This window comes from Emys orbicularis, chromosome 18 (genome assembly GCF_028017835.1).
Source record: "Emys orbicularis isolate rEmyOrb1 chromosome 18, rEmyOrb1.hap1, whole genome shotgun sequence".
Taxonomy (NCBI): domain Eukaryota; kingdom Metazoa; phylum Chordata; order Testudines; family Emydidae; genus Emys; species Emys orbicularis.
Genome location: NC_088700.1, coordinates 21023265 through 21049046, shown reverse-complemented (window position 1 = coordinate 21049046; position 25782 = coordinate 21023265). Strand labels below are relative to the sequence as shown.

At 55.0% G+C, this 25782-nt stretch overlaps 1 protein-coding gene across 1 annotated transcript in view; it reads right to left on the bottom strand.

Moving 5' to 3' along the window:
- Positions 1 to 3359: 3359 nt before the first annotated feature.
- Positions 3360 to 25782, bottom strand: part of ENTPD2 (ectonucleoside triphosphate diphosphohydrolase 2) — a 46908-nt gene continuing 24485 nt past the window's right edge. The window contains exons 2-9 of the mRNA XM_065418919.1: positions 23401 to 23518; positions 17966 to 18116; positions 16385 to 16544; positions 14301 to 14528; positions 12947 to 13216; positions 12469 to 12588; positions 9451 to 9585; positions 3360 to 7375 (exon numbers count right to left, since the gene is read on the bottom strand). Coding sequence (XP_065274991.1) covers positions 7172 to 7375; positions 9451 to 9585; positions 12469 to 12588; positions 12947 to 13216; positions 14301 to 14528; positions 16385 to 16544; positions 17966 to 18116; positions 23401 to 23518 — 1386 coding nt within the window. The 3' untranslated portion in view covers positions 3360 to 7171. The remainder of the gene's footprint in view (positions 7376 to 9450; positions 9586 to 12468; positions 12589 to 12946; positions 13217 to 14300; positions 14529 to 16384; positions 16545 to 17965; positions 18117 to 23400; positions 23519 to 25782) is intronic.

Sequence of the window (25782 nt, the reverse complement as noted above, 5' to 3'; positions counted from 1 at the left end):
CGGTAAAAGGCACATGCCCACCCCCAACGTCACCTTCCGTCCAGGCGTGGTGCTGTGGCCGTGCCCTGCTTCATTTCCCACTTTGGGTGGTCAGTAGGCTCAGCAGGCGTTTTATGCATTGAGCAGCGCCCCCTTCTGGGGGCATGATTTATTAACGGAAATCCAAGAGCCCAGTGCCCAGAGTTCATAGCAGGGCAGCAGACTCCAGCAGAGTCTATCAGTTCCTCATCCAGGCCCTTTACCTGCCAGGCAGTCCTGACCTGGATTCCTTCCCTGGACCCAGGGCCTGCCAGCTAACAGCAGCTCGCCTCCCAGCAGTACCCAGGCTGGGTCTCCTGCAGCTGGCAGCAAGATCTCTTCGCCACGTTCTTTTCCCTGGGAGCTCCTCTCTAACTGACCTTTGGTGGTAGTTTGTCAGGTCCAGGGGCTCATTAGCCAGTAACCCACCTGGGCAGTTACTTACTTACCGGTGGGCTGAGCAGGGCCCTGACTTCCCTTAAAGGGGCCAGCCACCCTGTGACAACCATGCTGAAAGAACATGAAGGTTGCAGTCAAGTACTCAAAAAAGTTGGGGAATACCAGAATGAAGGTTTCCCATGCAACCGTACATCTCTCCCTTGTGTTCGCACATTGTGCTAAAGGTGTTAATCACATGATCACATGCTATTTTATCCCCACAGGACCCCAGCCTCATTCAGTGCACAGAATGGCTGATCTGCTGGAAAATAATCAGGATTGTGTAGAGGAGGAGGCTGGTGTCTGTGAGATCCCCGCTGCATTTGTTGCAGAGGCTGGAAGGTGTGTAGTGAATACGGCCAGGATCTGCAGGAAGACACAGGATGGGCTCTGCCCCGGAGCACTGGCTTCTAGCCAACCCTGTGCCACAGAGCTCCTGTGTGATGCTGGGCAAATCACTTAAACCAAAATGGTCTGAGATGGCTACTGTGTGGTACCCAATGTGAGACCGAGGGCGGGGGAGATTTTATTTGCAGAAGGGCTGAGCCCTTCCAGCTGCAACTGAAGTCAGTGGCAGCGATGCTTCGCCCATGTAAAGTGCTTTAATCTCGGTGTTAGTTCCCCAGGTGTAAAAGGAGGCTAACGCTTCCCTCCCCCCAAAGAGGGGTTGTAAAGCGAAATTAACCACGCTGTGTGAAGAGCTCTAGTACTACAAGGAGAGCAGCATAGACAGCCCTGAGGAAATGAACAATCCTGCGTACGGTGCAGGGTTTGACTGGCGTGCAGTAAATAACGCACGGGGCTACACAATGACCACTGAGGATAAACAGCAATACTGACTAGCAACCCATTCAGCCAGCGCCACCTGCCTGGGCCCTGAATGAGGCACAGCCCCGTGGAACACAGACTAGGTGATCAGTTGATGGATGCATAGGGCCGAAGGGCTAAAGAAAGGCTGCGCCGGCACCGTTGGTACAGCAGTTCTTGACGTCGCAAGCATAACAAATGTTGAAGTGACGGGTTTGGATTGTAAGTATCAGCGTTCAGCTTGCGGCTGTGCCTGAAGACCACAACCAGGTTGGCCCCGTCATGCGAGGCCCTGTATTCCAGTGACTGGAGTTCCTTCCTCTGGATTCACAGCCTGTTAATTTCACCCCCTTTAGCGTCCTGATGGGCACTTGGTTCCTGCTTTAGAACAACCTCTCTGGAGCTCACACAGACCCTTTGCCCCCATGTTCCTGGCTCCCCCAGGAAGAGGCCTCCAGCACTTTCCCTCAAAGGACTGGGGAGAGATGCAGAGCTCACGATTCCTCCCCCACTGGGCGTGGTCATAGTTTCCCCACTTCACCGCAGCCAGGGTCTGTCCTTCCCTCCTCAGGGCACTGAGGGGGCCATTTCACAGCAGGGCTGTATCTGTGACTGCCCCACCAGGCCTTCCCACTGCATTTTGTGCCCGTTATTTTTCACAAGGCTGCTCTCAGCTCCTCTCCGCTCCCTGGCACCATACTCACTGCTGTGCCGATGCCTCCTGCTCCAGCCAGGCTCTGCCCTCCTCCTACAGCCTCTGTTGATCACCTCTCTTACTCCCCCGGTCAGCAACACTCCAGCCCTAAGGTCTAGTGCACCTCAGTGGCAGGCCTCCTGGGTTCTGGTCCCAGCCCTGCCACTAATGTGTCTCATGAGCTGGGATAAATCACTCACCCTGTCTGGGCCCTACTTTGTAACCCACTAGAGAGAGAAGACAGCTCACTGCTGAATCGCTCCAAATTGATTTTATTGACGCAAATGAGAGTCAAATATCGTCTCCCCTTTCCAAACCTCTGGAGACTATAAACTGTTGTGTGCCCCAGGTGGAGAGGACCGAGGCCCCTGCAATAGCAGGAAACTGATTCAGGTGATTATGCCCACAGATTCCTTGCTCCACACTGCAGAGGAAGGCAAAACACTACCCAGCTTCCTGCCAATCTGACCTGGTGGAAAATTCCTGCCTGACCCCAAATCTGGCCATTGGTGCGACCCTGCACATGTGAGCAAGAAGCAGCCAGCCAAGTAGAGGAGTCCCTGTACCACCACAGAGGAGTGGTTATCTCAGCTGTTCGTCACCAATACCTGATGCTTCAGAGGAAGGCGAAAAATCCCCAGCATGCATCTGACCATTGTGCATGGGGAGGGCTGGGGGAGAAATTCCTTCCTGATCCCTGAAGGCAGCTGGTTGAAGACCTGAAGCATGAGATTGGGTTATAGTCATCATCTTAATCATAGAATATCAGGGTTGGGACCTCAGGAGGTCATCTAGTCCAACTCCCTGCTCAAAGCAGGACCAATCCCCAGACAGATTTTTGCCCCAGATCCCTAAATGGCCCCTTCAAGGATTGAACTCCCAACTCTAGGTTTAGCAGGCTAATGCTCAAACCACTGAGCTATCCTGCCAAGCTGCAAGTGTTCTGAGCATGGCGAGGGCAATGCAGAGCTTCCTGTTCTCTCCATGGCCAAGAAGGGAGGGTCCCATGCCCAAATCCCACTCTGCCAGCTGGGCAGCCACTTAGTTCTTCACAACCCCCCCTCTGGAGCTGCAAAGCCCTTTGTACTCCCATGGCAAGGGCATCAGCCACCTCCATCCATTTGCCCACTCTGTACCCCCTGGCTCAGAGCTCCTTTCCCTGGCCCCGACGCACACGTCTGCCATGGGCTCTCCAGGCGTTTGGTACCTTTGTGTTGGCTCATCTGTAACCCATGAAGACAATTTGCCCACGTCCTCTTAAGTAACAGTTAAGCACTTACCTGCCCCTCGTTGGCTCAGTGGCGCTTTCCAGAAGGAAGAGGGTCTCTTGACAACTTTCTGGTCGACGCTTGTTTGAAGGCGGCCCGGGTTTTAAAAAAAACAACCCAGACACACAACGTAACATTTCCATCTTGTTTTAATAAAGGTTTCATGAGCAAAAGGGTGGTAGGGGGCTTATTCCTTCACCCTCCCACTTCCCTGGTCCTTCTTGCGTGAACAGAGAGTGACAATACCCAGAGTCCAAAGGCGCAAACAATTCAATGTTTATTGGGGTGAACTTCCAGCAACCTTAAATCCAAGTTCCTTTTTCCTTATTTTCGAATCCCAACTTACTTCCTGTTTGCTCCTAATTTATTCAGTAATATTCTCAGCTATACCTGAACCAATCATTCTACTGAAATCTATCTAACCAATCCTAACCTATTGTAACATGAGTAGCTAACCAATTATATCCCACCACCTTAATTAGTTTACATCCAGCAAAATTAATTATACAGCAGACAGAAACAATCACCGAACCAGCCAGAGACCATGCAAATAAACAAGAGCAAAGAGGGAACTATAATGACAAAACAATACAGAAGTGAGGATTTCACAACTACCTCTATAAAGACATAAGGGTTTTTCAGCTGTGTCTATTGATAAGTGAGTTCTTACCAGACAGAAAACTATCCAACTAAATTTCCTTTTACATCTTCTAGGCTCTTCCCTTTCTCTGGAGGTGATAGATCGGATCACCTTTCTAACAGCCCCAGATTGCCTTATTTCAATGTGACTGGTTTGGAATGTGAGGATGTGACCACACGCTTCCCAGCTTACGGCTGCCCCTGCTTCTTAGCCGAAGGCCTTAGCCTAAGAACAGGGCCTCAGACTGTCACAGTGAGAAAAGGCCCTTACACAGGCAGACAATGATTTTGATTCTTTCTTTTATACCTCTATAACTAGCTAAATGATAAACATATACCTACAGGCCTGAATATCTATATCCTAACAAAGGGAGGCGAACTGATTGAGTCAGTAAGGGGCAAGTAATCACCCCACATTGGCTATCAGCCTCCCGTTCTCCACTTCTCTTTGCTCAGCCAGCCCCGCTGTGTGGGTTTGTGCCGCAGAAGGGGGCCGTCTTCAAAGGAGGAGTAAAAGCACCCATAGCGTCCCCCCTCCTTTGTAAAAGTAATCTACAGGAGTGAGCTGGACCCGCCAAGGAACACAGCCAGACTGTCTGAAGAGCAGAGTCAAAGCTGGCCCTGTTCGTTAGGGGACAGTCACGGGGACTCGCCATCTCAACGGCTGGCCAGAGCCCCTGAGGAAAATGAACAGGTTTGTTAAAAAACACTCACTGTCTGTAAAAACAGGGTGTCCCTAGCAGGTATCCCATCAGGTCTGAACGGCACATTGGAAAAATCCACCCCGGGGTTTCAAGTGAAGAACTCTCTTGTCCTGAAGCTACGCCCAGAACAATGGCTGTCCAGTTGTCAAATCACAAGCGAGCTGCCTCCATTCGTCTCACTGGATTGCTGAAAGGTGACAGCTAATGAGCTCACCGTTGGACAGCTCCATCTCCTCACCGGAAATGGGGCTGCGCCGGCGTGAGCCACAGAAGGATTCAAACTCAGCCAGTGACTGAAAAGGTCTGAGGCAGAAAACTTGTTTCAAGAGTTCGCTGTAAAGTTGATTGAACTGGCCCTGTGCTGCCCAGCAGAATAAAGCTATTTGAGAGCAAGCACCCACCTTTAGAGCAACCAAACCCTAAATGCATCCTGGGATGTGGGTACAAAAAGGTGATGACGTCTTAGGCAAAAGATACAGAAGCGGAAAGTGAATTTTTTTAAAGCAACAGGGTGTCATTGTTTTCATGTGTGTGTAAACTGAAGCAGCAGAGGAACGCGCAGGAATCCTGGCATTGGACTGCAGTTTATATAATTTTTTGTTACATCTATTAGGGAATATTGGGAGAAACTTGAAATAACATTAAACGGTTTCACGCAGAGAGTGAGGTTCAGTGTGTGGTATGAGCGTTCAATATTCATAGATTTAGGGAGGAGATGATTAGCTCTGGGTTATAAGTAGCTGGGAAGGCCATTTTGATTTAAATTGATTTTTTGTAACTAGGTGTCTAAACTTCCAAACAATAATAGCAGAATTACTGCTGGGTGTACTCAGTTTTGATTGGAATATATTTTTCATTGTTGCTTAAATTGATTGACATCTAACTGGACTGGCATCCCTACCATCTTAGTACTGAAATCACCTGCTTAGTGAACAGACAGGATATACATTTCTTAGTGGGATTATAGTTTGTGATAAATTCACCACTGTGTGATTATATTTAGTATAAGCTCTTACTCTGCAGTGAGCTGATCTTTCCATCCTGATAAATTTCAAGACTGACATTCTCTTCAAATTTTCAAATATTGACCTGGATTTTATCGGCAGCAATTTCCTATTTTCTCTTCCAATTCTATTTTTGATTGATAAAATATAGACATTTCCAAAGAAGTCCCAGCTCTGCGCTTTGGCTGAGCCGCACAATATTCTGAGAACCCCGACAGAGGTGACACTGTCAGCTGAGCTCCCCAAAGGCATAACTATCGCTTCGGCTGCCTGTTGTCCTTACAAGGAGTGCAGTCACATCCAGTCCCAGCAGGTCTGCTGCAAGCTCGGAGCTTTGCCTCAGGAAACGTTTGGAAGAGCTCGGTGTTCTACTGTCTCCACCACCCTACAGGGGTCTCGGGGTAGCTGCCCTTTAACAAAGTTTATTTCCCCTTTCATCTAAAATCCTCCCCTGGGTTTACATTGTTTTGTGAGCATTAAAACACACAAATCCCTATTTGATCTTATCTGGAACTAAAGACAGACCCTCCCTGTCCCCAGGCTGATTAGGGTGGGGGTGGAAGGTTTGGGTCTCAACATGCCCTGGCCCGGTGCGTCTTAGCTGGTAGCTCAGAGAAGGTCTCAGGTCTCAGTGCTGTGCGAGGGAGCCCTGAGAATTTTCTCCATCACGCCAGGGGGCTGGTTTACGATGCTCCCTAAGGTACCCAGGGCCCCCCCTGTTGAATTACACACCTACTCAGGCTCCACCCCCACCCTTCATCTTGAAACTTCCCCCTGGGCAGGAAGGATTGGCTAGGAGCAGCGCCAATTGTAAACAAACAAAAGAGGCAAGGCAGAGTTGTGGTGCTAAGAGTGGACGCCCCCCGGATTGTCAGAGCCTGTCGTGGGCAGCACTGCTCCGCAGAGATGGAGGGGCTTCCCGGGCCCCGGGAGAGAACCAAATACCACTGAGATCAATGGCCAAACTCCCAGAGACTTCCTGGGGGCTGTGATTTGGCCCTTGCTCAGGGAAGATAGTGCAGGTCCATGGATAACACCCAGGACCCCAAGTCACAAAATCCCTGGAAGGGACAGGACAGGGCTCCAGGCAGGGGGGCTGGAGGGAAAAGCCTTCCACAGACGCTTAGGTAAGTAACCCTCTCCACCCTGAACCCCACCCCCTTGGATGTGAGTATAAAAACCTCCCTTCCTTTGCACTGAGCCAGTCGCCTGCTGGCTGCTGCTGTCCGTTTACTATGTGTCTGGTCTCCGTCTGGTGGCAGGCAAAGGAGGATGCCCCGGATCTGGCTGTCCAGGCTCTGATGCTGCTCCAGGGTGCACCAAAGGGGATGCACTAGGAAACCATTTACATTTGCTCCTCATGCAGCTCCCTGGGTGTCAGTTCTCCTCTTCTGTCCGCTTCTCCAGCTTCCAATCAGGGAGGAAAGAAAGGCAACAGGACTGGTTTCCCTCTGGGCTACAAACAGGCAGCGGGGAGGGACAGGGCCCCCAGGAAACGCTCACATCTGAAGTATGTTGGATGCTGGGCCGCCTGCCAGGATCAGTGGAGCTCACGTCAGCTCCAGGGAGCCATGTCGCTCGGCCTCTCCTGCTCCCGTCCTACATGGTGCGGTGCTGCTTGCCAGACCGGAGCAGGCAGAACGCTGTCCCCAGTGCCATCAGGATTACAGCCACGAAGAGGAGGACGAGGACGACCCAGGAGCTGTAGTTCGCGCCCTTTTGGAAGCCCACTTCCTCAGCCGGGATCATGTTGGTGAGGTTTAGCATGTAGCCCAGGGCCCAGCCGATGGAAGTGTCCCCAGCCTGTGAAAACAGCAAGACAAAGCAGCTCAGAGTCTTGCTAGTAACGATGCCTCATGAGGGTACGTCTACACTGCAGTCAGACACCTGCGGTGGGCCCCTGCCAGCTGACTCGTGGTAAGGGGCTCGGGCTAAGGGGTTGTTTCATTGAGGTGTAGACGTTCCGGCCTGAGCTCTGGGACCTTCCCACCTCGCTCCAGCCTGAGCCCAAACATCTACACCGCAGTTAGCTTCTTAGCCAGGGACCTGTGAGCCAGCTGGCACAGGCCAGCCGTGGGTGTCTAACTGCAGTGTGGATGTACCCTCAGAGGCTAGGAGTAGTAGCTGCAGTAGCAAAGGGAATCTCCCATTACCTTGTCTGTTCCCCGCGCTTCTACTGTGACCCTCTCCTGGTCTCTCTCATCATCATCATCAATTCTTAGCCCTCGCTCATCCTGAGATCTCGAAAGGCTTCACAACGGTGGGCAAAGACCAGCTGCGTTGTCAAGGTGGGGCGGTGGGAGGCCCAGAGGAGCTGTGACTCCCAGCAAGCCAGTGAGATGACTAGAACCCAGGCGCCCCCGTCCTTTGCTCCATTCCCAGGACCCTGCTGCCTTTAGGCAACAGAACGAAGCAGTTCTGGAGCCCGGTGCACAGCCCTGCACTCGGTTACTACCGTCCTGGCAGTGCCTGAAGACTAACGGGAATGCGTGGAACAGAGCTGCTGGCGCTGCTCCTGGGCGGGGCTTCTCCTTGTGCCCTGCTCCCCAGGCAGTGCTGCCTGTTTTCTTCACCCCTGCGTTCTGTGTACAGAGGAACTGGGCTCAGCCAGATCCTGATCTTTTTTACACCAGCGTAAATCCAGTGTAACTCCACTGATCTCAGTAGAGCCACTCCTGCTTTACACCAGAGTAACTGAGATCGGAATCTGGGCCGAGTGGACATCCTCCATAGTCAGGAGTTATTTTCTCCCTGGGAAAAGGCCGCGTGAAGTTCAGCCCGATGTGGCCTGTTCCCCCCAAGGCTAAGGAGGTGCTTAAGAACTTATGAATGGCCAGACTGGGTCAGACCATGGTCCATGTAGCCCAATGTCCTGTCTCCAACAGTGGCCAGTCACCGAGCTTCAGGGGGAGTGTACAGAACAGAGCAGTTCTTGAGAGATCCACCCCTGTCACCTAGCCCCAGCTTCTGGCAGTCAGAGGTTAGGGTCACCCTAAGCATGGGGCTATATCCCTGACCATCTTGGATAATAGCCATTGATAGGCCTATCCTCCATGAACTTATCTAGTTCTTTTTGGAACCCAGTTATACTTTTGGCCATCACAACATTCCCTGGCAGTGAGTTCCACAAGTTAACTGTGTGTCGTGTGATAAAGTCCTTCCTCTTGTTTGTATTAAACCTGCTGCCTGTTAATTTCATCTGGCGACCCCTGGTTTTTGTATTGTGGGAAAGGGTAAATAACACTTCTCTATTCATTTTCTCCTCACCATTCATGATTTTAAAGACCGCTATCATAACCCGCCTTAGTCATCTCTTTTCAAAAATGAACAGCCCTAATCTTTTTAATCTCTCCTCAGACGGAAGCTGTTCCACACCCCTGATTATCTTTGCTGCCCTTCTCTGAACCTTTTCCAATTCTACTATGTCCTTTTTGAGATGGGGCGATCAGAACTGCACACAGTATTCCAGGTGTGGGTGTACCATGGATTTATAAGGTGGCGTTGTGACATTTACTGTCTTATTTTCTCTCTCTTTCCTAACAACTACGAACATTCCATCAGCCTTTCTGGTGCTGCGTACATCACACGAGAACCATCCACAATAGCCCATTGGCCATTTCTCCTCCTCTGAGGCATCTTCTCCAGCTCAGAGTGAGCAAAAGCAAAAACCAAAAGCAACTGTCTGATCTGGGCACCCGTCAGGATCCCTGTCCCTGCGAAAAGCCTTTACTCGAGTTCATTTCCTGCCGGGATCCTGGCAAAACCCATCAGACTAGGGCTTCCCCATGTCCTATGTTGGCAAACAATGAGAGACACGGACAGATGCTGCATGGCAGAGCCCGGCTAATGGCAGGACCCCATCTGGGCCGAATACCAACCTTTTTCTGGAAGGCGATGTTGGGGAAAGAGCTCGCATCGAAGCGGTAGCCCTTGGTGATCAGCAGATAAACAAAGTTGGCAACCGCACAGTAATCCGGCAACCACTTCTCCTGCTCTGGGGCTTTTAGCCGCAGCTGGGCACCATGGGCAGGGAAGAAAGAGGGGACAGAAAGAAAAGAGATGAGTCCTCCCTGCTCTGGACCATCAGAAGCCGGTTATAGACCCTTCGCAGGGAGGGGGACCTGGGATGGGGAGGCGCAGGGAAGCTGCAATTGCACCCTTCTCCCACCAGGGGCTGCTGCGGCCTCAGGGCAGCGGGCTCATGGGCAGGAGCAGACAGCCGGGGAGTGGGAGGGGGCAGAGGCTGCTCTCCTCACAGCACCCTGCCCATGGGGCCAGGTGAGGAGGCACAGGCAGGGCCGGTGCTACCATTAAGGCGAACTAGGCGGTTGCCTAGGGTGCCAAGATTTGGGGGCGCCAAAAAGCGGTGCCCCCAATTTCCCGCCCGCGGCAGCTCCCCACCCCCCCGGCCCGGGGAGCCATGCGGCAGCTCCCCACCCCAGCTCACCTCTGCTCCGCCTCCTCCCCAAGCACGCCGCCCCCGCTCTAATTCTCCTCCCCTCCCAGGCTTGCGGCGCCAAACAGCTGATTGGCGCCGCAAGCCTGGGAGGCGGGAGAAGTGGAGCAGCAACGGCATGCTCGGGGAGGAGGCGTAGCAGAGGGGAGCTGGGGTGGGGAGCTGCGGCACGTCTCCCCGGGCCAGGGGGGTGGGGAGCTGCCGTGGGGGGAGGGGTGCCTCAGGGTGGGGGAGGGGCTGCCGCAGGGCTCCCCACCCCAGCTCACCTCTACTACGCCCCCTCCCCGAGCACACTGTTGCTGCTCCACTTCTCCCGCCTCCCAGGCTTGCAGCGCCAATCAGCTGTTTCGCGCCGCAAGCCTGGGAGGGGAGGAGAATTAGAGCGGGGGCGGCGTGCTCGGGGAGGAGGCGGAGCAGAAGTGAGCTGGGGTGGGGAGCTGCCCCCCGGCTCCCCGGGCGGGGGGGGGAGCTGCTGCGGGGGGGCGCCTAAGGGCGGAGGGGGGGCGGGGAGTTGACACAGGGCTGGGGGGGAAGGCGCAAGGTGGAAGTTTTGCCTAGGGCGCGAAACTTCCTTGCACTGGCCCTGGGCACAGGATATGTGGGGTGAGTCGGACGGACAGAGCAGGGCACACGGAGTGCTGGGGGGGGTCACACAGATGGGTTCAGAAGGGCTACTCGGGGGGGACAGACTGGGGTAGGGACACAGGAGCTAGTGGGTGACAACATTGAGCCAGGGGCTGCGTGGGCGTGGGGGTGCAGGGTCACATGGGGACTAGGGTTGCCAACTCTAATCACACAAACCCAAACACCATTGCCCCGCCCCCTGCCCTGCCTCTTCCCCACAGCCATGCCCCTGCCCCGCCTCTTCTCTGAGGCCCCACCCCCCACTCCCTCCCTCCCTCCCTCCATCACTCACTCTCCCCCACCCTCACTCACTTTCACCGGGCTGGGGCAGGGGGTTGGAGTGTGGGAGGGGGTGCAGGCTCTGGGTTTGGGGTATGGGGCCGAGGGGTTCAGAGTGTGGGAGGGGGCTCCGGGCTGACCCTGGGGGAAGGGGTTGGGGTGCAGGAGGGGGTGTGGGCTCTGGGAGGGACTTTGGGTGCGGGAGGGGGTGAGGGGTCAGGCTCTGGGAGGGAGCTTGGGTGCAGGAGGGGGGTCTGGCTCTGGGAGGGAGTTTGGGTGCAGGGTCTGGGCTGTGGCAGGGGTGCGGGGGAGGATGCGCTCTCTGGGAGGAAGTTTGGGTGCAGGAGGGGATGTGGGGTGTCGGCTCTGGGAGGGAGTTTGGGTGCTGGCTCTGGGCTGGGGCAGGGCATTGGGGTGTGGGAGGGGGTGCGGGCTCTGGGCTGGGGTAGGGGGTGGGGGTAAGGGGGTTGGCATTTACCTCAGGCGGCTCTCGAAAGCAACCAGCACATCTGTCTAGCTAGGGGTCTTCATGCACTGCCCCAGCCCACAGGCACCGCCCCTACAGCTTCCATTGGCTGCAGTTCCCTGGCCAATGAGAGCTGCGGAGTCAGCACTCGAGGGAGCCTGCCTGCACCCTGCTGCACCACCAGACTTTTAGCATCTAAAATCTCCCAGTTTGGCGTCAGTCGCCTCCGGGAGATAGGGTCTGATTCCAGGAGACTCCCGGCGAAACTGGGAGGGTTGGCAACTCTAGTGGGGACAGGTGGTAGTGGGGGTGCAGGGACACACGGGGATGGGAGGAGTGGGGGAGGCTGAGTGTGGGTGCAGGGTCACATGGGGACATGAGGGGCGTGGGGGTGCATGGACACACGGGGATGGGAGGAGTGGAGGGGTCTGAGTGGGAGTGAAAGGACACATGGGCTCCTCCCCCATCTGACCTTGGGCTGCCAGGTGAGGAGGAGGCACCGAGCCAGCCTGGCCACAGTGCGGCAGGGGGAGGAGGCGGAGCAGCGCAATCTGGACCCGCTGCCTCTCTGCTCAGCCATCAGCCAGCTGCCCGCGTCCACCCATGCCCGTGTGATGCTGCTGCTGCTCCCTGGCCCGCCACTTCAGGTGAACCCCAACAGGCAGGGGATGGAGCCGGCCACCGGGGACCCAGTCTGTGGGGCACAGTGGCTGCCTGCCCCCGTGCGGGAGCCACACATTGAGCCACGGTGTTGGCAGACAGAGAGGCCGGTGGGCATCAGGCTGGGATCTCGGGGGGTGGGGGAGGAGAGATGGAAGGGACTTGCCCCCCAAGAGGTTCAAGTCAAGACTGCGGAATTCTGAGATCTGTCCTGTATTTTCGAAATACCATGTTGGCAGCCCTACTGCAATACTGGGAGACATCCCAGCCCAGTCCTGGCAGCCTGAGTCGTGGAGCTTGTGAGATCTAACAGGATCCACAGCCCATGCTATTTTGGCTGCAGGCTTACAGGGCTGGCCTCCTAGATTGTCTGACAGCATTAGACTAGCCCTCTGCTGCCAGGGCACTCACCTCGGGCCATTCGGCACTGCAGATGGCTTCAGCAGCAGTGTTAAGGTCATCTGGCGAGGCCACCCGTCTCTTCATCACTGTCTGGATAAAATCCACCGTGTAGAAAAAGGCAGAGAAGGCCTGATGCCAGGGAGAGAGGAGGTGAGAAAGCAGAAGCTCACTAGCACAGCCCTCAATTTCCCTGCTAGGACACAAAGGCAGGGCTTGTTGATTCAATGTGGGAGCCGAGTTTGGGGTATATTCATCTCACCCCCAGGGGGCAGCACTCTTGCTGCTAACCATTGCGCTGAGCATACCAAGGCCCCATTCCCATTCTAGCAACCTCCTTGCATCTAGAGCCTAATTCTCCAGCTGCAGGATAGAAGGGAATCCCATAGAATTCAGTAGGAGACTCGGGCTCCAGGGCTCTGGGCTGCCCCATGCACAATACCCTGGAGCCGGCACTAAACGTCAGAGGCTGGAACCTCAGGACACTTACAATGAAGTTTCCCGAAAGGCCGGGCTGGAAAACCCCGTCGAAGGAGCAACTGGTGAAGCTGCAGCTGGTGAAGCTGAAGAGACTGTCCACGTGCAGGCGGCACTGGGCTGTGTCCCCGGATCCGCTCATGTTGATGGTACGTTGAGGATCGTAGCTGTCAGGCTTCTCAGCTGCCGTGCAGGGAGAGTCGTAGACCTCTTGGAGTTTGAAGTTCCTTTGGTAGCCTTTGGGCCAGCAGGGGTTGGACACGCTTGTTTTGTAGCCGTCAGCCTGTTGAGGAAGGAAAAGGCACCACACAAGCCTGTCTTTGTCTGCAGCTACCACAGCCATGAGGCGGTCTAGGCCAGGCAGTGCAATGTAGCTGGTGGAGTCAAGGACTGGCATTCAGAAACACCGCCCCCCAGTTCTGCCCCTGACCCACCGTGCGTCATTGTGACCCAATCATGTCCCTACTGCGTGCCTCAGTTCCCCCATCTGTAAAACAGGGGGATCCCCCCTCACAGGGGCTGCATGGTTTCAGTAGCGACGGTGCTCTGACACAATAGTGTCCACTGCTGTCTCCCCAGGCAGGGAGGTGGCAGCTCAGCCCAGGAAGATGAGTAGCTCGTAACTGGCACAGCCTGTGCTAGCAACAAAGAGCAGCGGGGAGGAGACCTGGCTTTCCTGAGGGGTCAGTTCAAAAGCACCAAAGGAGTTTAACTAACGTGCGTGATGTGAAATGTGTGCCAGGCTCTGCATCAGCACCAATTGCATGGGGGAGGCTGCAGAGCCCGTTTGAAATTCCCAGACTTTTGAAGCCCCCAGGTTCAAACCCCGTGAAGGGAGCTCAGCCTCCATCCTCGGGAGGGCGATAACAGAGCCGCGGGCATTTCCTAGCGCTCGGGGAGGTGGAGCTCCTCCGGCGATGGGAAAAGCCCTTCTGGTCGCTGTCGTGTGCGTCTGCACTAGGGTGCCCGAGCTATGCTGCTGCAGCACCCAGAGGATGCACCCAGCTGAGCCCGCCCTGCTCCGTCGGGAATTCTGGGCCCCTTAGCATGGGTTGTAACAGGCTAGGCTCACCCCAGTGCCCTTGGCTCCCCGCTAACGAGCTGCCGTTCACTACAGCCGCTCCAGGTTGGGGACACGTGGGGATCAGGGGGGAGAGGAGCAGAACGTGCTCCAGAGTGGGGCAACCACCCTCCCTGCGCTTTCCAAAGCACCTGGTGACCTGAACCTGGAGCCCTGCGTGTAGTAGCCTGGCTGGGAACGTGGTGCGGGGGGCTGGTGGTTGAGGAGGGAGGGGGGATGAATGCTGGGAGCTCGGCCCTGCAGTCCAACGAGGAGAGCCCGCTGGGGCAGAGCCAGGCCTCCGTACCTTCATGACCTTGGAGAGCACCCTCCTGAGGATCTGGTCCCTGCCGTAACACAGGAAGCTGTGGGTGTACACCTTGTACGTCTGCCCGTAGAGCCGCAGCATCACTCCGTTCTGGGGGTCCTCAATCGGGTCCTGGGTTTCAAAGGTGATCTGGGTAGAGGCTCCCCCCAAGTCCATGGCCCCCAACGTGAGTTTCTTTGGCCGGAACCACTGCCCGATCCAGCCATACTGTGGGGAGGGGGAACAGAAGCAAAGTCAGAGAGATGGTTAATTGCGAGACACCCCCAGCCTTGGCTTAGTCCATGCAGAACGCCCGTCCGCTCTTGGCTGCCATCAGAACAACATGCCGGGGCTAGAGTAGCACAACGATCCACGTGGGGCCCGATCCTGCACCCGCTGGCAGCGCTCCCGCCAGTGCTTCCAGCAGCAAACCAGCAGGGCACAGTCTAGCGAGGTGCGAGCACCGTCCACTCTCACTGACCTCTCTCGTGGGGAGGGGTCTCCGCACCCTGCTGCCATGGGGCGCAATAGCTTGCTTTGGACACAAGAACCCCAAGAGGTCATTCTGTCTAAGGCTGGGGCCAGGCAACAGGATTGCCAAGGCATTCGGCGAGTCCCGTGTAGCTGCGTACGTGTCACTGCAGGACACTCAGTCACGCACGTTCAGCTCCCGTTGAAGGCAGCAGGAGCTGCATGCATGCAGCAGCAGGACAGTTTGATCCCAGCAGGTTCCTACCCTCTACCTACACTGCACCTCCATGGCTGAGCCGACAGCACGTGCTGGGTACTCCCCCTGCTCCCTAACTGCAACTCCAGAATGGACGGAGCAGTCTCCGGGCACGAAGCTGACCCCAGTTTTCCTTGCTGAACTGGCGAGGGAGCCCTCTGCATTTCTACCCAGTTCAAGACGGACGCTGCATGAACAGATCCACCATGGGCTTTGTTAAAAGCAGCCTCCAGATTCCCTTGGGCGCTGGAGAGAATCAGTCGCAGCTGGGGACTGAATGAGACCAATGCTGGGAAGGTGGAAGGAAAACATAGCTTTGCAAAAGGGCCTGTACCCGACTGAGATGAATGAGGCCCATCAACAGGGAGTAACAGACACCCCCCCACCTACACACCAGCCTTGTAAGAGCCATGCGCATGGCAATTACTGCAAGAACCCTGCACCCCAGGGAACGGCTGAATCCCAGCTGGCCTGCTATTAAACTAAGCACAGGTGGGCGAAGAGCCGAGAACAATGCACCGAAACACAACGCTTCCTCGCAGGTTTCAGATCTGCATGTCAATTCAAGAGACAAACCACCACCAAAGAATAGAAAAAACCCTCTGATTCCTTTCCCCGGTCTCCTGCCCTGACTGGCCGTCTCACTCGGTCTTGGTTTTCCCTTCCATCCAGCCCCCTCGTGTTCACTGCTAGGACCAGGTCCCACTGTTCTCCTCGAGGCTGGCTGGAGACCTGGGTTCTTTGCTACTTCTATACAGCAAACCCAGGCCATGCTCAACAGCATCCGTAGCTAGGTTTTTAGACAGTTGCCCATGACCTCGGTATCTGACCGACACGTAGAGCCATTCAGCTCGCTTGGGCGTCTGAACAACAGCTGCCGTTGGCCAGGAACATTAATAACACCTGGCACTCTGAGAGGCTTCTAACACGCAGCTCTGCTCATGCTCTATGGAGAAGTGGCAGCGTTAAAAAGGCTCCAGACCGCGAGCATGTGTCAGACCCTCTGCTTAACAGCACTAGCCTTTGAGGTGGTCTCGACAGGGCTTTGGCGTTCCCACCCCAGTGCAGTGAATGCAGGAGCAGGGGGTACGTTCACATCTCTGGCCCAGTGGTCTCCACAAAGCAGAAGTCTCTCGGCAGCACCCTGCTTATACAAGGGCCAAGGTAGCTGTTTTTAAAGCGGAAAACCTAGGCCTTAGGTAATGAGGCAGCCATGGAGAAATGGGCTGTTTCTCTTCCCCGCTGTGCCAGCTACCTGTGTGGGGTAGACAGGCTTGCAGGCGAATGATGGGGGGAGCCCATGTCGGGATGGGCACTGGAAAGGACCGTCCTAGGAAGCCAATCCTGCTGGACATACCTTGATGAAGTTCTCCAGGAGATAGTTAGCTGTGACCCAGCCAAACACCCCCTCGTCTTCACCCGACAGAATTTTTGCCCCCCGAAAGTCAAAGGGGTACGACTTCAGCGTCGAGGTCACTGCGCTGAGGACTCTGTCTGAGGCCTCGGCGTCAGTGAGGCTACGGGAGACAAAAAGCAATGCTTCAATGCGAGAGAAAAGAGGCAAATGTCTGCACCCAGGGGATCAAACCGTGAGCCACTCCCCAAAGCACCCAGCACAGTCAGGGCCGTGGAACGCGGGGCAAAAGGAGACAGCTCTGCCACCTCCCTCCCTCAGAGGGCAATGAAAGGCAATGGTTATTCTAACGCCTGGCACAGCTATGGCATACGAGGGACCAAGTAGGGCTGCCACTAATGCCAATGAGCGTCAGATAGGAAGGGAACTAAGTGAGCATCCTTTCAGCAATCCAGGAGAAAGGCTGCCCGAGCCCCCTCCGACAGTGAAACTGGCCACTGCACGGGGCTTAGGTGGGACTTAAGTATCAGACCTGGAGCTGTCACTCTGCACAGGGCTGAACTAGTCACAGAACTGGAGGGTCTCTACGTTTCTACACAGGACCCAAGCCACAAAATCTCAGTTCAGTGTCTTCTCCCCAGTCCAGCACAGAAGGTTGAGTGAGCCCCTCAGCTGGACTATTGCTTGCGGTGGTCGTCAGTAGCCAGCATTCCCTCCTGCCCACCTCAGACAGGCACCAGCCGGGGTCTTGTCATTGCTCATCTGGCAGGTGTTCTACATCTACCTCCGCTGTTGCTGCCTGGGCAGTGCCCTTGCTGCGTTCGAGAAGGGTGGGGGGAAACATTGACTCATAAGCCTGCATTGGCCAGAGAAGGTCCATTCCTTCTTTCCTGTGAGCCATGGTTAGCTGGGCTTCTTGCTTGGGTGGGGACATGTGCTTCCCCAATCAGTGCAGGTCTAATGCAGGATGCATTGGACAAGGTGACCCAGGGCCCAGGTAGGGCTGGGGGACTCATGAGGAAGAGGAGCACTTGCTACTCCACCCAGCTTCCCCTTACAGGAAAGGAGAGGTGGAGGACCCTGGGCTGCTCTAGCCTATTCTCCACACCACCCTTCCCAGCCAATAGAGCAACAGATCTAACCCCTCTGGGGTTCATTTGCAATAACGTAGAACGTGCACTTTGTAGGATTTAATGGAGGAGAAAACCCAGGGACATATTTGGATCAAAACATTTTTATAGGGATGATAAACCCTCCTGCACCAGGGCAGGTCCAACCTGTAACTTCCCGGGTCAGGAAGAAACTTCTCCTATGGGCCAGTTATTCCATTAATGTCCACTGGGGGGCTCCCTGTCCCTTCTCAGGAAGCTGACGGGCTTGGGCGGTTGGAGACAAGGCGCTGAGCCAGATGGACCCTGGGTGACAATTCACATGTTCCCGTGCTCAGCCGCGCCTCTGCAGGCAACAGGGCACAGGTGGAAGAGTTTAACCCAAGACCATCCCCTTTAAAGACCACAGCCCTGGCCTGGCTCTGGCCCTGGCAAGAGGGAGGGGGTTTGACAGCAGGCAACAGCAAAAGCTCACTTCAGCAGCCTCATGCCAGCGGTGGCCCCCAGGTAGAGGGGGGTGAGTGGATGCCTTTCCTTGGGGACGTTGCTCACAGCCTGGTCGAGACACTGCTTGAGGCTCTTGCCGGCGGCCAGGGGGTTCTCTGCGTAGCTGGAGATCCCACCACCTGCGGGCGAGATGAAAATGAGCGTCGGTCTCTGGCCGCTCGGTCCAGGGGCACGCTGAGGAACCGGGGAGCCGTGCTGAGCACCAGCAAATGCCGGGCGGGGAAGGGAGTGCGGGGATGGAGAGCGACTGTAGCTGTAATCAGCCAGCTGCCCCAGAGGCACGCCCCAAAAGGGACCCTCCACCCGCACGACAGCTCTGACCCAAACCCTCCTGTAGGGATGGTGCGGGGGAAGAAGAGGCGTCCCCCAGGGTGGGGAGCCCACCGTGGGCCTTATGCGAACACAGCGTGGGTGGTCTTGGCTTGTGTACGCCAGCCAATCCCATTTGTTCTGTGTTTCTTAAGTAAGGGCAGCCAGGGAGTGGGGGGGTTGTGCCCTCTTCCCAAGCCTGTGCCAGCTCCTTTTAGGGAGGGGACCATGGGGCTTTCCTCACTGTAGGGCAGCTCCGTTCTCTCCAGGCCGGTCAAAGGGCCGGCGTGGTGGAGCCTTGGCTGGGTTTTTGCGGCTGTACACACACAGCTGAGAACGTGGGAAGGGAAAACACACCAGGCTTGTGGGTGACTTGGCACAGTCCTCTACTTGAATCGGGTTATTTTGTGCCCATCGTGTCACACCCAGGCACACATAACAAGGGCTGGGATTAGCCGTTCCAATGTCCAAACAATATAGCCAAATCCGCTCTCCACCCAACACAAAATCCTCTGCCAGCTGAAAGCCAGGCTGAACCACTGGGTCTTCCAAAAAGAAACCCCGACTCGGGCAGATGGCAAGGGGAGCCGCCCTCCCTCTCATTCCCAGGAGTTCAACCCTAGGCCAGGCAGTCAGAGCTCACTGGCTTGTCCCACGTGGCATGCCAGGATTCAGCCCCATGCTAGCAATGACGATGCTTAAAGGTGGCCATCACCCCGAGGATTCTGGGAGAGCGGAGCCATAGGATGAAATGCATCATATACAGCAGCATCCCTCCAACAGCTCCACCTATGTGGTAAGCAGAGGGGCAGCACCTGGAGCAATGCCCCCTGGGACAGTCACAAGGGGAGCTGATGGGAGGGACCCATCCTTTGCCAAACACAGCTGAAAAGCCTGAGGTAGACAGAGCTACAGCAGCATGTTTGTAATTACACGACCCTGGGGGGGTTGTCGAGAGTTGGGGAAATCGAACCTGGGACCTCAGAATCTAAAACCATGACCCTCTACTGCCAGAGCTAAGAGACCCAGCTCTGCAACCCACCCTGTAGCAGGCTCATGAATCTCTGTATGTGGCCCTGTCATTAGAGGGGACAGAGTGCCATGCTGTATCAAAGATTCCTCCGTCAGGAGTGCTCAGCCCACACCCTAGATCCTCACTCTCCAGAACGCCGCTCTCACCCCCCTTATGTCCAGGTGGGGTAACAAATCAAATAGTTCCATAACAGCCCATCTAGTACAATTCTGGGCCAGTTCTCTCCTGCCTTGCACCTTGTGTGGTCATTTGTGGCTGTCATTTTTGATCTGTTACCACGCTGCACTGTTATAAGCAATGGCACAAGGTAGTGGCCAAGTAAACTCTGCATCCAATTTGCTGGTGGCCCAAGTGGTGTAACCCCATTGAAATCAATGGAGCCCACATCTACTAAATCCAGAATTTGACCTTATATAGGTAGAAATGAAAACCCTGGCAGGACACAGACACTTCAGTAAAACAGACTCAGTCCCACTCCCTGGGGGTGTCGGGTTATTCCACCAGCTCTAATTCTTCATCACGATAATCCTTTAGGGTTGCCAACTTCCTAATTGCAGAAAACCGAACACCCTTGTCCTGCCCCTGCCCCAAGGCCCCGCCCTCTGCTCACTCCATCCCCCCTCCCTCCATGGCTCGCTCTCCTCTACCCTCGCTCAATTGCTCTGCAAGGCCCAAGCAGGCACCAGGAGAAGGCAGGAGCTGCCACAGTTTGACTGTGGGAGATGGAATGTGTGATTCAAATACCCTTCACCTCACCAGGGAGAGATTTTAAACCCGATTGTAAAATCAACTGACCCCCAAAAGACTCCCACTCGCTCGCTCGCAATGAGCGAGACTAAAGAGACTTGCAGGCCACTGACGGACTCCATCCCTACCTGACAATGAACTGTATAGCGGGGGGGGGAAGTTATGCTGTTCCATGTTTAAACATATGCGTTTATAGACAATATACGCAATGTGGACAAATGAATGTTATGGGAGTCTTAATGTTAACACTTCCTGACACTTACGTTTCAATATATAACCTTAATATTGCACTGATGTTATTTTATGAATTCATTATAGCTCTTTAATGTTAAGGTGAAGTTGCATAAAATGTAATTCATGCTGCAGGAAACTGACCCCTCCCTACTGTACCATCCTGCTAACCAATAGATTTTCTAGTGCTCTTCGTTTCAAGTTTTTTCCCCTGTCCTGTGTCCCAGATTTGTCCCAAAGCAAGTTGAGAGGAAATATGTTAGAATGTCACACACAGCGTGACCCCGTCCTTCGTTCGGTGCCCAATGCTCCACATTACACATCAAATCAATAAAGACTGTCTTGGTTACACCACTAATCATGCAAAGGATTGTACACTGTAATACAAGGTGTTATTTGCATATGAGTGTGTGTCACAAAGAAAACATTGGGGAGGTGCCCTTAAAATAAACTTTCTCCTATAATTTCCAAGTTGTCCTTTATTTAAAACATAAAGGGTCTGTACATGGGCATGAGGGAGATTACCATAGCCAGGGACTAGCTCTTCTGTTTCCGGAACATCAGTGCTAGTGAAGCTATGCGTTCCCTGTGGCCAGGCCCCTATTGTGCTGCCTGTGGTGTTGGCCATCAGACCATATGACCCGATTCCTTTTTGCAGACTCCGGTGGGCACCCACCAGTGCAAAGTGCCAGGCTTTGTGCACAGCGATGCCTGGCTGCTGGCATGGCTCCTGATGTGCCCTGCTGACTGGGTGGGTTGCAGCGGCCACCCCAGTGGCGGAGGCCGGACCAGCCCCAGTGCACTGACCCTGGGTGCACTGACAGAGACATGCCCAAAACCACACTGACCTACATGCACCTGCAGGGAGGGACTGGCCTCCACAGCCACCTAGGCTAGCAGCTGCTGTGTCCCACTTGCTGGGAGGGGGAGGGGGTGGGTGTGTCTACACAGCATTTAAAGCTGGCTGCCCCATCCGCTAACTGGACTCGCTGTGGGGCTGTGTCTGGGCTAGCTGAACCCCAAGCTCTGAGACCCCCAATGGGGGAGGGACTCAGAGAGCCCAAATGTCTACACAGCAATGTCACAGCCCCAGTCCGCTGAGCCAGGCCAGCAGGGCGTTTAATTGCAGTGTAGACATACCCAGAGAGCTCAGGGGGGCTGAAGTGGAGGCTCCCAGGTAGGGATGACCGGGGAAGGGAGCCGCAAATTTGGAGCATCTTTGCCTGACCCCTCCTCCCTGAGCAGCCGCCAGCTGCTTGTGGGGAGCAGGGCCACCTAGCTGGGGCGGCTGCTAGCAAGAGCAGGAGGGTGCTTGGGGCTAGAGGTATGGGAGGGGGTTAGGGGTGTGGGAGCAGGGTGCAGGCTGGGGGACAGGGGGTTGGGGTGCGGGAGAGGGTAGGGTCTCTGGGCTGGGGGTGCGGGCTCCAGGTGGGGCTGAGGATGAAGGGTTTGGGGTACAGGAGGGGGCTCTGGGCTGGGGCCAAGGGGTTCAGATTGTGGGAGGGGGCTACTGGCTGGGGCAGGGGGTTGGGGGTGCGGGAGGCAGTGAGGGCTCCAGCTGGGGGGTGCGGCCAGGGGTACAGGGTGCAGGAGGGGGCTCGAGGCTGTGGGTGAGGCGCGGGAGGGGGTGTGTTCTTCTGGAGGGAGTTTGGGTGCGGGAGTGGGTTCCAAGCTGGTGCAAGGGGGTGGGGTGCAGGAGGGAGTTTGGGGTGCAGGCTCCGGGCAGCTCTGGCTGCTGTGGTTTGCAGGGGCTCCGGGAGGTGCTGACCTCAGGTGGTCCCTTAAATAGCAGCCGCACCAGTGCTGCCCCCGCATTTCCTGGGGACAGAGGAAGTCTGCATGGCTCCTGGGAAGCGGTGGCATGTCCGGCTCCTAGGTGGAGGGGCGGCCAGGGGGGCTGTGTGTGCTGCCCCCGCCCGCAGGTGCAGCCCCAATCACTGGCTCTCCAGCTCCCATTGGCCACAGCGTTCCTGGTCAATGGGCGCTGCAGAGCCGGCGCTCAGAGCGGCACCTGTGGGTGGGGGTAGTGCATGGAGCCTTCTTGGCCACCCCTCCACCTAGGAGCCGGACATGCCGGCCGCTTCCCGGGAGCCACACGGAGCCGGGTAAGGAGCCTGCCTTAACCCCGCTGTGGCCAACCGGACTTTTAGTGGCCCGGTCAGTGTGCTGAGAGCTGCCAGGGTCTCTTTTCAACCGGGCGTTCTGGTTGAAAACCAGACACCTGGCAACCCTAATAACCCTATGGTTGGGCAGGGAAGGCCCTGTGCATTGCAAGGCTTGTAAAAGTCACTGGCCTGATTCTTCTCTCACAATGGGGTAAAATTAGGAGTAACTGCACTGACGTCAATGGAGTGACACTGATGTAAGCAAGACGAGAAGCAGGCCCAGCCCGGGCCCATCTGGATACAGACACATTTCTGTAGATAGCGAATCATCCTGTGAATTAATCTTGATGCCAAAATAGCCCTGCTCTGATTTACTGCTTGTCTGAAGTCGCCAACAGTACCCAGACAGCACCCACTACAGAGCCATTTCAGCTCAGTAGTAATGTGGACACGAGAACGAATGGATATAAACTGGCCGTGGGGAAGTTTAGGCTTGAAATTAGACGAAGGTTTCTAACCGTCAGAGGGGTGAAATTTTGGAACAGCCTTCCGAGGGAAACGGTGGGGGCGAAAGACCTCTCTGGCTTCAAGATTAGGCTTGATAAGTTTATGGAGGGAATGGTTTGAAGGGATAACGTGATTTTAGTCAATTAGGCATTAACGTGCCATCGCGGGTAAAATGAGGGTCCGGCTGTAGAATCTTGCCTGTATGCTCGGGGTTCTGCTGATCGCCATATTTGGGGTCGGGAAGGAATTTTCCTCCAGGGTAGATTGGCAGAGGCCCTGGAGGTTTTTCGCCTTCCTCCGCAGCATAGGGCAGGGGTCGCAGGCTGGAAGATTCTGTTGTGGGTGGGTCAGCTTTTGTGGCCTGCATCATGCGGGAGGTCAGACTAGATGACCATATTGGTCCCTTCTGACCTTAAAGTCTATGAGTCTATGAGCCAGGTGACATAGCACAAGCAATTAATTCACTCCTACCTTCCACGTCGCACACGCTGTGCTGGCTGACAATCCCCGTGTCATTCTCTTTGTCCGCAGGCCACTTGTAGATGAACATGGCAGTGTGGGAGGAGCCGGCGTCCAGAACGATTCCATACTGCGGCACAGGGAGAGAGAGGGAAAGGCTCAGGCTGGCACAGAGACAGGTGTGCCGCAGCGGCAAGTGAATTCTGCTACCGTCAAGTCCAACAAGATACTCCCAAAGGGCCTGAGGTGCAGCCATTTGGAGGGAAATTTGGAAGACTAGAAGCCCTGCTTTGCGTTTCCTGTGGGCCAGAAATTGCAGGGCCATTTCCCTTCCAAGAATCACTCCGGCTATGAAACGCAAAGAGCATCTTCCGGCAGAAAGACAAGCTGTGCACAGTGGGGCCAGAGGCAGAAGAGCTCTGCACCCACCGTGCTCTGACATGGGCTCTTCTGACATCCTGGACGAGGGACCCTGCACATTGCCTAACCGCAGCCAATTGGCTGGAGACTCGGCTTTAGGCAGCATGGTCCAAATGGAGCGTATGGGCCTGGAGTTCTGGACTCTGCCACTGACCGACCCTGGGGAGGTGGGGGCATAGAGCCAGTCAGTGCTTTGACCCGGCAGGTTCATTGACAGGGTGATAATGACCCAGGAAGCTGCCAGAGCAGTGCCTACATTAGGGCTCCCAGGGGTGCTAACCCCGGTGCATCGGAAGCAGAGGAAGCACGGATGGGAAGTACGATTCCCTAGAATGAAGTCCCAGTGAGACCCCAGGATAAGGGCAGAGGCAAGTATCTGGATTGTGATCATTGGTTTGGTCCCTCCTAGTCCCAGCTAGACAGTAGCCCCGTCCTTCCCTAACTCCTGTATAGTTCTCAGCATTAACCTTCTTTCTGAGTTTTTTCCCTTTACTTTTCTCTCCCTACCACTGAGACAGACACCCCCTGTTGGAATTACAGGGAAGTGGAACTCTGCCTGGTTAATCCCCTTGGTTTTGCCAAAGGGCTCCCGCCCTCCTCTAGGCCAGGCCAGCTGCTTGCTGCCCATCTGCAAGGATCAAGAGAGACCTGGGTGGGGACTGCAGCTCTGGCTCCAAAGAAGGACAGAGAGTTCACTAATTAATTCTTTGCCCATGAATGGATTTGCCATTCTTCTTCTATAAATAGATCCACCTCTCTCCTCTCAGACAAGATTTCCACAGCACCCAAGAAAGAAACAAGAGCAGATTCAGCTTTCTATTGTTCCGGGGCAACCCCAGTGCACTGCTCTGCTCACCCACCTCCGCGGAATGGGGCCGAATTTCATCTCTGTCAAATGTATGCTTTGGGCTTTTCTTCCGGCTCGAAAATCCTGCCACCAAACCACCAGACCCTGTGCAAAACCAAACTGCTTTGGGTTTGTCTACACCGGAAAGTTGCACTGATTGAATTGTGATTTTTAATGACTGCAGAAGGCTGTGTGGACACCCCGATTTTGGTTTAAACCAGGCTTATTGTGGTTTAGGCCCAGTCGATTAGGAATTAGCTTTCGAGAGGTGAACCGTGTTTAATTTTCTGACCCTGATCAACCAAGTGACTTTATTCTGAGCATATTTACTGTTAAAATGCCAGGGGTGGAATTTACCCCATGCATCAGGCCAATAAGAGGCCTAAGCATTGTTTAAGGCCATTGGTTTAAACAAAAATGATTAGGGGTCTGGAGCACATGACTTATGAGGAGAGGCTGAGGGAACTGGGATTGTTTAGTCTCCAGAAGAGAAGAATGAGGGGGGATTTGATAGCTGCTTTCAACTACCTGAGGGGGGGTTCCAGAGAGGATGGAGCTCGGCTGTTCTCAGTGGTGGCAGATGACAGAACAAGGAGCAATGGTCTCAAGTTGCAGTGGGGGAGGTCTAGGTTGGATATTAGGAAACACTATTTCACTAGGAGGGTGGTGAAGCACTGGAATGCGTTACCTAGGGAGGTGGTGGAGTCTCCTTCCTTAGAGGTTTTTAAGGCCCGGCTTGACAAAGCCCTGGCTGGGATGATTTAGTTGGGAATTGGTCCTGCTTTGAGCAGGGGGTTGGACTAGATGACCTCCTGAGGTCCCTTCCAACCCTGATATTCTATGATTCTATGGGTTTGTCTACATGGGGACACCCAGAAAAATTAATCCAAATTAACTAAAGTGTGAATTTAAAGTGGATTGGTTAAACTGCATCAAGCCCCCATGTGGATGCTCTGATTCAGTCCTGGGCTGAGGAGGGGAATTCACACTGGGAGGGTGTTTGTCAGGGGAAAGACGGGCCCCACTTAGGTCTCTATGGGAGACGAGAATCTTTGCTCTGTTTCTCCTTTGATGTGTGCTCTCCGGCGCAGGCACAGTCCCCTGCACTGAGCACCCAGGCTCCAGCT